The following is a 12,914-nucleotide window of genomic DNA, read 5'->3' as shown; positions in this document are numbered from 1 at the left end:
GCTTCACTCTTGTCTATCTTTAAATATTCTAAATTGATGGTTTATGCTTCAAAAGGACATCCATGTTGAACCTTTTTTTTAAACACCATTCCACCTTTTGCAAGCAGAAGTTACTACAAATAACAGATACCTTGAGATCCCCTGCCCAGCCTTCTGAAGAACAAGCAAAGTTTCCCATATTGCAAACCAGGGAAATAACCTGTAAAGCTAATTGTTTCTTGGATTAATCAGCTTCATAGTTGCCACACTGTTAAAATTACCTTTAATATAGATCTGTGATATATAGATATATAGTACTCATTTGAAGTATTTTCAGCTGATTTTGCATACATGCTGTTCTGCATGTGGGAATTTGGGATGCAAGAATCATACTTTGCTTGCTGGAACTTTGGGTTTTTTCTTGCATAAAAATCCCATGCCCAGAATCAGTTTTTATGTGCTTTTCTTCTCTGGGGCTTGTTCTTTAGGAGACATCGACGACTACAGTGCTGAAGTAGAAGAAATCCTTCCTCAGCACCTGCAGCCAACGTCAGGCTCGGGGCTGGGCACCTCCCCGAGCTCCTCCCCGCGTTCCAGCCCCTGCCAGTCCCCAACGCTGTCAGATGGACCCACGCTGCCAGTGAGACCCAGCCGAGCCCCAGCAAAAACCCCTGGCCCTCCTGTTTCCACGCATGGTGAGTATTGCACAGCTCCACAGTCTGGGGGCTGCCATGCACAAGTTGTGTGAATGACTTCTAATTGAGGTCGTTTTGACTGCTCAAATGCCTTGAGAATTCTCCTTGTACCATTTTTTCCAGAGAATTTAGTTCACAGGTAAGGGTCAAAATCAAAATCTGGAATGCTGCTATTGGTAAGATTGTTCAGGATTTCATGAAGAACATAAGTTTATTAAAGCACATGAGGCAAATGTTTTGGTTTAGGAAATGGCTTCTTTTCATCACTGGTGCGTTCCTCTTGTTTTCTCTCTCTGAGAGAGATCTCCTGGATTGTTGTTTCCAAGGCTGGGGTCTGATTATCCTCTCTCTGAGAAAAACTTGCTGTTAGAAAAGCTTTGCTGGGATGAGCATGTCCGAGCTGTGAATTTTGTAATTTTTGCACTGTTTTCTGTCATACCCTTCAGCCGAATTGCAGCCCGGTGGCCAGCAGAAGGAGCCTCCCCAGAGCCTGGAGCCGAAGCGTCCCCCACCCCCTCGCCCCGTGGCTCCCCCTGCACGTCCTGCTCCTCCACAGCGGCCCCCTCCGCCCTCAGGTAAGGGGGGCACCTTCTCAGGGCTCGGCAGCATTTGCTTTCGAGTCTGTGAGATGAGCTTGAAAGTGCAAACCCAAACTGCGTATGACACTTGGGGCTCTCTGGGCTTTTTAACTGAAATATTTCATTGGTACTTTCAGAAGCAATAACAGCATGGGAAATAACAGCTAAATATTATTAGTGAATAAGTTTATAAAAACTTATTTTAAGTTTTAAAAATGTGAAATTTTACAGCAAATTTTACTCAACATTTTGATTTTCTATAGCATCTATTTTAAAACAAAATAGAAATCAACTTGTGCATTCATTGATTCATTGCTATTCCTTTAATTTTGGCATCAGTGATATGCTTTTTATCATGTCCAAGTTTTTAATGTAAACTTCATTTGGATCATCTGACGATGTGAACAATTGAGCACTAAGAGAAACTGGATGTTCAGAAGCATTTGGGCAACACAGTTAATAACAAACTGATCCTTGTGATTTTTAACTTTCTCGTTCTTTTTCTTCCCTCCTACTACACTGATATTTTTCATTATTGCTGCATTCATTTCTTAAATACTGTCAGGCGGTAGGAGTCCTGCACCTGCTAGAAAAGAATTTGGAGGTAATGATTTTAATTGTTTTTGACTATGACTGCATAGCAAAACTGCTGTGGGGATCTGTTGTGACAATACTTAACGTGATGATTTCCAAAGGTATAAAAATGGGCAATTGTCAAAGTTATAGAACTGGATCATTCATGAATGAACATGATCATTCATGTTTCTTTCTTCCCCCTCTGAACTATGTTCGGCTTTCCAGTGAAGCAGTCTTTCTCTAGGAGTTGGCATTTTGAAGTCAGAGATGAAGGTTGTTCCAGGTTTTTATTACTTTGTCCTCTGTGAATACATTCAGCTAACTTTTCAGTGAACTGCTTCTTCAAAGTAGTCTTTGTCCTTCTGCTGTCCTTTGCTACCTGGATTTAAATCAGCTCATCAATGCATGAGAGAGGGTAAGAATTGTTAGTGACACTTCCAGGCACTGCCCCTCAGTGGGTAGGAAAGAGGAGGTTTTGACAAAATGATTCAAAAGTTTTGAGTAATCTCATAAAATACATAACTTTTACGTAGTCTGTAACTATCAGCTAACTTTGGTGTCAGGCAAAAATGTACTTGGCTCTTAGATACTGGTGAGACAAGGAAGTTTTTATGCCCAGTGTGTAATATTTGAATGGGTTAAAGTGCAGAAGCTTCAGGAAGCAGCTGATAGACCACATTCAACATAGCTGAGATTTAATTCATTGTTCTTCAGTGCTGTGTAGTTTTCTGTGCACTGACACAATCCTGTTTGTCTCAATTGTGCAAAGACTGGTCAGTTGTCTTCTTTTATCCTCTTTCCCAACATAACTTTCCATAGAGCTGTAACTTGCATAAAACTTGCTTTTTATGCAATCATTTGAGACTGTTGTATATTTTTTTCATATATTATTCCCACCTAAAGCTCTTAGCTTTTGTTCTGCTCTCCATTTTCCACTCATGGTGTACATGTGTAAGCATAAATACTTGTGCTTATCACGGGCGTTTGAGCTCAGGTAAAGCAAGTTAGCATGGGGCTGGAACCAAAATGTATGTCCTTACGTCTTACTTTAGTGGGGAAAGGGCACCTTTTTCTCTTCCTAGGAGGAAGGCTCCTAAAGCCCTGTGGCAATATCCCTGTATAGTGTGTAAGTGGATCAAACTTTGGGTTTAGACTTCCATAGCACATGCAGAGGGACATTGATCACATCTTTAAAATGTTGTGCCTTTTAAATGTTACTTTTTTTCCTTGCATGTTTTTGACCTTTTCTCCCCAAGTGCTTCAGTCCCTTCAATGGTCATGGCACTTTTCCTAATGGCTCAGTATGCTGTGAAGATGAGAGGAGGATTTGGGCACCTAAGTGTTTCTGTTTGGTCATGTTTTATATCAGGAGTAACTGAGAATTCAGGTGAACAAGGCTCTGTACTCATTGCAGGGCTTTTCAGTAAAGTGTAGACCTTTTGTATGCTAATAAAAAAAGGATTTCACTGAGGATTCTATGAGCTCTAGTAAAAACTAAAGTGTTGCACTCTGTTTACCCAGTATTTTTTTAATACATTACAGATTAAATTTTCAGAGAACATTAAAAACTATAGAGGCTGCTAATTGTCAAATTAAGATAATAAATAACATCAGTCGGGTTTTTTCCTTTAATACTAGTAGTCAGCTTTCTGACTTTGTGCCTGTGTCTCCCTGCTGCTGAAAGGAGGGGTGCCTTCAGTCCTCCTGCACAAAACAAGAGCAGTGCAGTGGTATCGGGCAGTGCCCCACTCCTGTGCAGCTTCACTGCTGCTCCTCTCACCGGGTCATTCACGCTCAAACTTGTGATGGCAATTGGCAGAGCCCAGATCCCAGCTGGAACAGGTGACACATACTAGCATTTAGCATCTTTGAGGCAGATGTTCAGGCAAAGCAGAGATCTGACATTTCTGGAGACAGTCCCCTTTAGCCTCATGTGCTGCCTTCGCTCTGCCCACTCTGTGACAGAACTCACAGATGGCAACAAGCTCCTGGGCAGGTCTCACTTGTGGGCACATGGGGAGAAAAGCAGGAGGCTGTGTCATAGCTAAGGGAGGATTTCCATCGTGCTGCCATGTTTTTGCCATACAGTTTTAGGAACCTGGTGTATGTTTGATGATATTGCAGGAATAAAATAATTTAGCATGGTTACGCATGACTGAAAATCTTCTTTCTCTCAGTCTGAACTGTTAAACCAATTGGTTCAGTTGTTCCAGGTGCACAGTGCTGTTGTGGAGGCACCTTAGTAATACAGTTTTTCAGGGTACAATACCTCATACAAAGTGGGAAGCACTGGTTTCACCAAATTTCTTACTGAGATGTACCGTGGGAGAAGAATACTTCTCAGTGTTCTGAATGACAGGGATCAGACTTTATGTTGCAGGGTGTAAGTGCTGTGCTCATTTATTCCCCAGTGTTGAGTACAGGTCTGTGCTCTGCTTCATGAGAGGTTCAAGACTGGCATGTCAGATCACACTGGATAGCCAAAAGTTAGTGGAGAGTGAACATTTTGAAGGAATGAAATTCTTTTTCAGCTGTAATGTAAAATTAAAATAATAGATGTTATTAAACATGATTGTACTCGATGGTTTGTAATTGACACCAGTCTGGTTCCCCATGCTGCTATAAACAGTTATTTCCTGCAGGTGACTGTAATCTATCTAGACCAGAGTTAAATTGTGTAAAGCTGTCTTGTGGCTTTCTGGTTTTTCTTTCTCAATCTACTGCTTTTCTTATGCAATGTACAGCTTCTCTTCTTTTTCTGAAAAGGTCTTGGAGCTCCTCCCAGTCCTGGGGTAGCTAGGAGAGAAGTAGAAGGTAACAGAACAATTTTTGTATCCTAGAAATGGATTTCTAATTTAATTCCCAAGTAATATTACTGCCCTTGTGATACTAAAAGTGGCTTCGTGAAGGTATTTATCATGTGGGATTTTTCTTCTTTTATTCAGTATAGCTTTCACTCAGCCAGCCTACTTCCTGGTTTTCAGTGGTGGTGGGAATTGTTACAGAAGGCATTTATGAAAAGAGAAGTGAACTCTTAGGAATGCCCTAATTAAGAATGCTTTTAAGGCTGACCCTCAGAGGAAGCTGTAGCTGACTGGTCATCAGAGTGGCTGTTATACCTGTAATTAAATAGGAATCTAGAGAGCCTGCCTTTTCATACATTTGTATATTCTGGGGAGAGAGACTTCCATTTAAGCCATTTGGTCTATAAAATAATATTTTACGTCTTTCTGAAGAGCACAGTTGTAGGTATTTTGATTCTGATAGCCAGGTGTGTTTAACACACAGTTATGAGGAGCTTTTCTCTTGCACCATTCTGGTTGGAGTACATGGGACTGCTGCTGGATAGGTCCTGCTTTAGCCATGCTAGCAGAGACATGGGCTTGGGTTTCTTCCTTGCCCCTCAGGAATATGTAGTATGTCCTTCACAGCAAATAGCAATACAAGTCATAATAGAGTCACTGTATGCCACAATTAATTTTGGCTGCATTGCTAGTTCATTTTTCTAAGATGGCAAAGTCACTCTGTGCACACAGTATTTGAACTTGGAAGGCACTTTGGTGGTTATCCACTCCAGCCAGCTTCCTGCTCCAAGGAGGGTGAATTGGCACCGGGTTGCTCATGGTGGGAGCTGCATCACTGAGAACAGTACCCAGAAACCCGTTCTGACTGCTTCTGGGACAGTCTGATGGCTAGAAGCTGGTTTGATCAACTGTGTGATACACGACAGGGTTCCTTCCACTTGCTGTCACTGAGGAGGTACCTTTGCCTTCCTGGGAAGTAAGCAGCAGAAACTCAAGCCAGAATCCTAAGCCTCCTGGCCTGTTAGAAACTGTGCACTTGTCTGAGCTAAAGGTGATTTTTTCGTCTCTTGCACTACCCAGTTGGAGTGTTGTGTCTGAGGTTGCCACGGGCGTGGCTGTGGTGAAGCTGGTGCTCTAACAGATTTATCCCAGAAATGCAGAGAGTGGGCTCAGGAGCTATTACAGCAGGTCTCTTTGTTTTAACCTCTGCTGGTAGAACAGCTACAGAATAAGCCACAGAACAAAACACTTTCCAACATGATTGAGAACTCAGGGTACCTGTGCAAGTGGGTGTCTTTAACTTGCAACAAGCAGGATGTGATTTAAATAATTTGTTATAAAAAGGGTCCAGTTAGTTTGTGTGCCACAGGGTAGGAGTGTGTTAGTGACAGCTGATGAATATGTAATAAATTTTGAAGTAATCACTGCTGTCTCCTTGCTTCCATTCTCAGTAGTAGTAATGTAACATGGCCATCTAATACCCATTTGTAGCTTATCTAACACAGACAATCTAATTTTTTTTTTCCATGCGTCAAAGCACAAAAAAGCCCTGGAACACAAAGAAAAGATACCTTAGGTAATAAATAGATGCTTTGTACTAATTATAATACAGACAGAAGTTGATTTAGACACAACTGCTAAGTCATTATCTCTAATGTCTGTTACAGTTCGGAATCAGCCTCCACACTCAGCGGGTACAACCAGACCGGTAGGTATTGTTTTATTGTTTTAAGATCATTTTCCTGCTAGGTGTCTGCTCTTTACTACATCAAGGTTTCTGTTAGTCATAACAGATACAAGAGATCTGTACAGTTGACTGGTCAGTTTGCAGCTTCTATGAGTTAATTATTTCAGTAATTCTTGTCTGTTGACTGAAAATACTATGGGGGAAAAAGCCCACCATGTATATACACACTGTATGGGACTTGATTGTTTTGCACTCTGCAGTCACATACTAGGCTCCCAAATACACATTTTACATCTCCTTTCAAACAACTGCAGAGTTACTCTTTGTATTAGATGTCCTTACTGATTTGGTGTGATAAATGGCATTATCTTCTGTGTTAGAGTGTAAATCCTGGTGGCATTTATTTGCTCACAGGCCATTAATGGATTACGTAAGCAATTGACATCTCATGATTACTTGATGTGTTGTGGAATTTTGTACCTTGTTTTAGAGACTAATTTTCATAAAGGTGGTCTTGTAAAAATGAAACATTCAACTGTTGCAGTAAATACTAGTACTGTGTTTCATTCCTTTATTTGAGGAACTGAACTGAAGGGAATTAAGGGATTTATGGGCATTTTTTCAAATGCTTCATTCCACTCAGGAAATCAAGATCTAAAATATCTGCCTAATTTTTCTTAACAGTAGCAAGTAAGAGCCTTGTCTGAGGGAAGAGGAAAGTGTTTTAATAGCTACAGGTCTTATTAAAGATTTACTGAGTTATGGGATTGTCTGTTGATAGTTCTTTGACTTGGCAGCATATTCCAGTATTGGAACTGCTGAAAACTGCTGTTGAAAGTCTCCATTGAAATAAACTTTACTGATTCATTTTTTTCAAAGAGATTGAGTCTCACAGTGAGCAATTCATGGTCTTGGCTCTTTTTTTTTTTTAATATATTTCCCTGGAAGTGTAAAATGGCCTCTTCTAAAATTTGGATAAAGAAAAACTGGTATATATAGGAAAGGATGCATTCATTTATTGCTGTATGCTTCCTTTTTTTTCCTCCTCATAAGCTAGAGCTAGCACAGGATTTGCAATTTCTAAATCACAAGAAAATCTGATGTACAGAAGACTTCATCAGTGTCTTGGAACTGGCATAAGAGCAACATTTTTTGTGCATATTATCAGAACAGAAAAAGCAAAACAAACCAAAAAGGCTCAAAAACCCAAACGTAGTAGAAGACATCAAAAAGACATTTCTTAAGATGCCTTAGCCCAAGCCTTGTTTGGGTTTCCTATCTAACATTCCAGGACTTGAAGGGAGCTACAAGAAAAATGGAGAAGGGGCTGTTTGCAAGGGTCTGGAGTGCCAGGCCAAGGGGGAATGGGTTCCCACTGCCAGAGGGCAGGGATGGATGGGATATTGGGGAAGAATTGCTCCCTGTGAGGGTGGGCAGGGCTGGCACAGGGTGCCCAGAGCACCTGTGGCTGCCCCTGGATCCCTGGCAGTGCCCAAGGCTGGGTTGGGCAGGGCTTGGAGCAACTTGGGGTAGTGGAAGGTGTCCCTGCCCAAAATAAAACCATTCTGTGATTCTAGGAATGTTTCTTGCCTTTGTCTCGGGTGATTTTTTGAATTTAATTTCATGGATTTCAGGACCAGGGACAGTAGCTTCAGTGAGTGCTGCTTCCCACTGAGGGATCCTGAGGGCTAACTGACATTTTTTCTTTTCTGATCCTTTTTGATGCTTCTATATTTTTAAAAATATATTTTGGTGTATAATCAAATCACCCTCCTGCCTACTATCAGAATATTCCAAGAAATAACAAAATGGATCTTGGCAGTCTCAGATCAGACAGGAATTTGAGGCCAGGTGGCTGAAAGAGTTCAGAAGGTTGGTAAATGGACTCAGCCAAGCATAAGAAATCACATGATGTACAAAGTCAGGGACATCTAGTGAAACCAAAATCTTTTATAGCGGTGCAGTTTCTTTGCTTGTTTCTAATGAATTTTTGTGTACAACTGTGCAATAGAGTTTGCTCTGAAAACCATTTCTAGAATGTCCTCTGATACACAACATTCTACAGGAAACAAATCTTACAAACTACCTTATCTCACAGTCCTTTTTCCCTTGAACTCGGGCTTTTATCCCAGGGGCTTTAATTCAGCTTTCAGTGTGGTGTTTGCAATTTACTCTGCTTCAACTGTAATCTGGAATAGCTTCCTATGTCTGTTTAAATATTGATACAGACTTTTAAATTTACATTCCCAGCATATTAACTCCTATTCCATCAACTTCAGGAATACTTCAGCCTTCATATGAGGCAGAATGTGTGTTTCATTAATGCTATTTGTTGAGAAACAGGAGACATCCAAATAAACTAGTTGCTCTTGTTGGTTTTGTTGCTTGCAATTCACAAACTCAGGCAAATTCTTACTAATAATAGCAAAATAGTAACTGTTTCCTACATAATTGCACAGATAATATTTACATAAAGTTGAAAACCATTGTAAAAATCCTTTCAATTGAAACATCACGTTTTGAAAATATATTCTTTGTCCTTGCATGTGCGTAAAAAATCCCTTCAGTGGCTGTTATTGAAGAATTTATTTTTCACATGAATGCTGCTGATTGTCCTGAATCATTTAGCAGTAGATGACTGCAGATCCAAAGTTGAACTAAAATACTTTTTTTGCCCACTTTGCTGTCAGACTGTTCCTCCTCGAGCTGGAGTTATCAGTGCCCCACAAAGCCATGTCCGTCCCTTGGGGGCAAGAGCAGCACCTGAAAGTCAGACCAAACCAACTGAACCACCAAGGGGTAAGTTTGCTTTAGAAGTTAAATGCGAATGTCACTGTTCAGGCAAGTGCTACAGTCTGTGCTTTGAATGCTTTGTTTTCAGCAGATGTCTCCACCTTTCCCTAGAAATTAAGGTTCTTGGATGTGATAGCGTTTCGCAGTTTGTGTTAAGCATCCACAAGTATTGCAGACCCTTTCTAGGTACTATTCCCAAGATCACATGAGATCTTGACCCTTAGATTTAATGGTATCAGAGGAAGTGTGCAAAGATTGCCGTGTTTGGTCTGAGCACACAGGTGGATCCCTTTCTGACTGTTCAGCACCAGACACCCTGTGCATTGGTAATTCTCTAATCATAAGATTTGGAATAGCATTTGTGTCTGACTCTCCAAGCAACTTCCTAAACTTACAGTTTAAAAAAACCTCTTGACCTTTATGAGTATAAAAATACAAGTTTTGTAATAGTGACTTCCAAAATACTTTTCAACACAACTGAAGTACATTTAGGAGTGACGTGGTTTCTGGTTGTGTGTTTTGTGTACAATCACAGCATTGTTTGTGTTGGAAGGCACTTTGAAGATCACTTAATTCCAGGTCCCTGCCTAGGGGCAGGGCCACCTTCCACTGTCCCAGGCTGCTCCAAGCCTCAATGTTCAGCCTGGCCTTGGGCACTTCCAGGGATCCAGGGGCAGACACAGCTTCTCTGGACACCCTGTGCCAGGGCCTGCTCACCCTCACAGGGGACAGTTTCTTCTTGATAACCCATCTAACCCTGCCCTCTGCCAGCTTCAACTTAGGTAACAGTTTTCAGTGGAGATGTGCTGGGTTTTTGATGGTTTCCAGTCCCTTTGCCATGGACACCTGCTGTTCTTACAGCCCCTTCTCTGCAGTTCTCTCTGGTGTTTCACTGTCCTGCCATCCTTAAGGTTCAGTACAATTCCCTGCCATGAAAATCACTGCAAATGTCCTTCCAGGCTCACCATTGCTTCCTGAACCACTCAAGCCTCAAGCTGCTGCCCCTGCTCAGCCCAGCACTCCTGCCCTAAGGATGCAGGAGCCCCTGATCCCTGTGGCACCGCATTCATCTCAGGCCAGTGCCCCACAAAGTCTGGAGCCCCCGCAGCCGCCGCCTCGTAGCCGCTCGTCTCACAGTTTGCCTTCTGATCCTGCTCCCTCCCAGCAGCAAGTAAGTAAAAACACCCTTGTAGATACCTTCTTCCACTGTGTGAATTAGCACAGCTTGTATTGGATGCAGCAGGCTTGTGGGGACCTCTTAAAGCAAGCCCAGAAACTAAAAGAAGGACCCAGAGTTTGGATTCAGTGGTCACGGGGCTCTAGGAGAGTAATAATTGCTTATGTGTTGTCCATGAATAACTAACATCTTAAATACTAAACATGGAATTTATGATCGCCTTACAATTTATGGACAGCTCATTCTTAAAATTACGTTGTCATTTGGCAGCTTTGTAGGGAAAACCACTCAAGCTAAGTAGTTTAATTTTATAATGATATGTGCATGACAAGCTGTATGGTAAGTAGCTAACACAGGTTTTAAATAGCTGTTGCATGATGTGGTGCTTTATGTTGATCATTCATTGAAGGGAGATGATATTGATAAAAAAGTTGATAAATCAATACATTAATAAATGCTTAAGAGAAATAGAATTTTCCCCATTCTCCAGTGTCAGTTAAAATACAGAAAGCTATTCACATAATATGAAAATTTAATGCAGTAACATTAACATTCTGTTCTCTGGGACCATTTAGACTGCTATGACAAAAAAACGCCAACGTTTTCTAGGAAAAACCATAGTTTCTTAGTACTGCTTAAAAATGCAGAAGGAGGCTTTCAGCAGCTGAGACTGCTCAGGTTTTTCACTTAGGCCTGTATCTGAAGCTCCTTTTTGCTACACTAACTATTTTATGCCTATTTTATACCACATTGAAGCAGTCAAATTCAGTCCTCAGTGAGCTGATTTTTTAATTCAAATTGAAAAAATCTTTAAATCCTTTTCCTTTCTTTCTGCTGAACCTCTTTCTTTGCTTGTGAACTGCTTTTCATTTTGGAAACTTAGACCAAAAAATGCAGTTTTCTGAGGAAAGGTCTTCAAAGAAATACAAGGTCTTTTGAGAGGCAGTGAATTGCAAGCTCATCCTTCTATGCAAATCTTGACTGTGATATGAAATAAACTAAATCTCTCCTTACAAAAATAATTACTTGTGCAGTGTGAATATTCAGGACTCTGTACAATCCATACATTGAAAAAAGAGAAATAGGTATTGTAAATAGATGTTGTTTATTTGTAAAGAAAGGAGATTCTAGAGTTCCACAGAATAGGAGGCGTGGTTTATTCATTTTGCAGAACTATTGCTGTAGATGAGTTCCCAGAATGAGAGCTATGGGGCTTTTCGTGTTTATAGATTACTGGAATTACACCAACCCTGCTCAGATTCACGTCCAAAAAGTAGCACAATCAGCTGCACAATGAGTGTCTGTATGGAAATATCGTTAGAATGAACTTGGGTTGGTTTTGTATGGCACTTAATGGTTGAGCTTGTAGTAGAAGAAAACAGAAATCGAAAATTTGGTGTAGTGTGTAGTAAATACTTGTGGTTTGTATTCATAGCTCAAAAAATGGCTTTGTGAAAACTTCTGAAAGTATTTTTAATGTGAGGTTGCTTTGTTACTTGGAGTTTCTTCCTAATTTTCTTTCCTTTGATGTCTGTTTCTCTTTCACAAGCAGGAGCAACCATCAGGGTAACAGGTATCTGACTATTTACCAATCTTGTATGTGGTCTCCATCTATTCAAGCAGAAAAGATGTATGAATATTGTCTTCATACATCTGCAGTCCCATCCCCATTAAGAACCACCTGTCTGCATTCATGGATTGACTGTCATACCATAGTTTGCTTTTTCCTTTCATAGTGCATTTAAAAATGAGACTGCATTTATTAGGGCTAGAGCAAACAGTTTGTGTCTCCATCTTTTCTGAAACAATTAGACCCTCACCTATGTTGCTTAGTCACTGATGAGCCTCCTGATCTTGATCTGTTTGGGGGGGAAAAAAATCAGTGTTGACAGTAAATATTCTCTTTAATGCAAATAAATCCTGATGCTATTGCACTGCCAATTTTTTTTTCAAAATAAACTCCATATGTCACGTTTCTCGAGTGGAGAACTTACTATGACCGAAAGTAAAACAAACTGTTAACTACTTTAAAAACGTTTGGTTCCAGAATTACTCGAAGCAAATTTTTGCTTTGAATAAGAAACAATTTGGATTCATAGTTTCTTTGGGATCTTGTACTTCTAAATGACCACAGGACTTAACCAGCTGGTGCCAGGCTGCATTTGATTTCTATTCCTTGTATGGTTCAGTTTTTCACATTTCCCCTAAGTCACTCAATGCCTGTGTTTTAATCTTACTCTGCAAAAAAGTTCAACTAAAGACAGTCAATTCAACTGTTTGGTATATTAAGTTTATTTGTTAAAATCGTAAAATCTTTTTGTGACATTTGAATTCTTAGAAGCTTTTTAACTTAAGCTTATTTCATTTGATAAGGGGAAGCTCCAAACTCTGTTTTGTCAGTGTGCATACTGAACACAGTAGGTACTCGCCTTTTTGGACAGTTTGAACAAGGTAAAAAAGTCGCATTGTTGTTTGAAGCAGTGTATGAAAACAGGAATACTTTGGTCTTAAAAGCTGAGAAATTCTGTGGAGAAAACTGTCTTCTCCAAGGATACCCTGTTATTTTAATTATTAAACCAGTGGTTGTCCCATTCTATGCCAAGAAGTACTGGAGATGCCTATGGA

General features: G+C 40.4%; 1 protein-coding gene across 11 annotated transcripts in view; it reads left to right on the top strand.

Moving 5' to 3' along the window:
* The window catches only part of SYNJ1 (synaptojanin 1), a 48,490-nt gene that overhangs the window by 33,019 nt on the left and 2,557 nt on the right, over positions 1-12,914 (top strand). For 3 of the 11 annotated variants that reach the window (XM_033084373.1, XM_033084375.1, XM_033084370.1), the window contains 9 exons: positions 468-674; positions 1,121-1,249; positions 1,818-1,856; positions 4,595-4,642; positions 6,170-6,208; positions 6,300-6,340; positions 9,010-9,118; positions 10,072-10,283; positions 11,839-11,862. In XM_033084373.1, the coding sequence (XP_032940264.1) occupies positions 468-674; positions 1,121-1,249; positions 1,818-1,856; positions 4,595-4,642; positions 6,170-6,208; positions 6,300-6,340; positions 9,010-9,118; positions 10,072-10,283; positions 11,839-11,859 (845 nt within the window). In that variant the 3' untranslated portion in view covers positions 11,860-11,862. The remainder of the gene's footprint in view (positions 1-467; positions 675-1,120; positions 1,250-1,817; positions 1,857-4,594; positions 4,643-6,169; positions 6,209-6,299; positions 6,341-9,009; positions 9,119-10,071; positions 10,284-11,838; positions 11,863-12,914) is intronic. The other 8 variants (XM_033084392.1, XM_033084378.1, XM_033084371.1 and 5 more) reach the window with 7 other exon arrangements.

This window comes from Catharus ustulatus, chromosome 2, assembly GCF_009819885.2.
Source record: "Catharus ustulatus isolate bCatUst1 chromosome 2, bCatUst1.pri.v2, whole genome shotgun sequence".
In the NCBI taxonomy this organism is placed as follows: domain Eukaryota; kingdom Metazoa; phylum Chordata; class Aves; order Passeriformes; family Turdidae; genus Catharus; species Catharus ustulatus.
The sequence above is the reverse complement of the archived record's forward strand: the minus strand, read 5'-3'. Positions and strand labels throughout refer to the sequence as shown.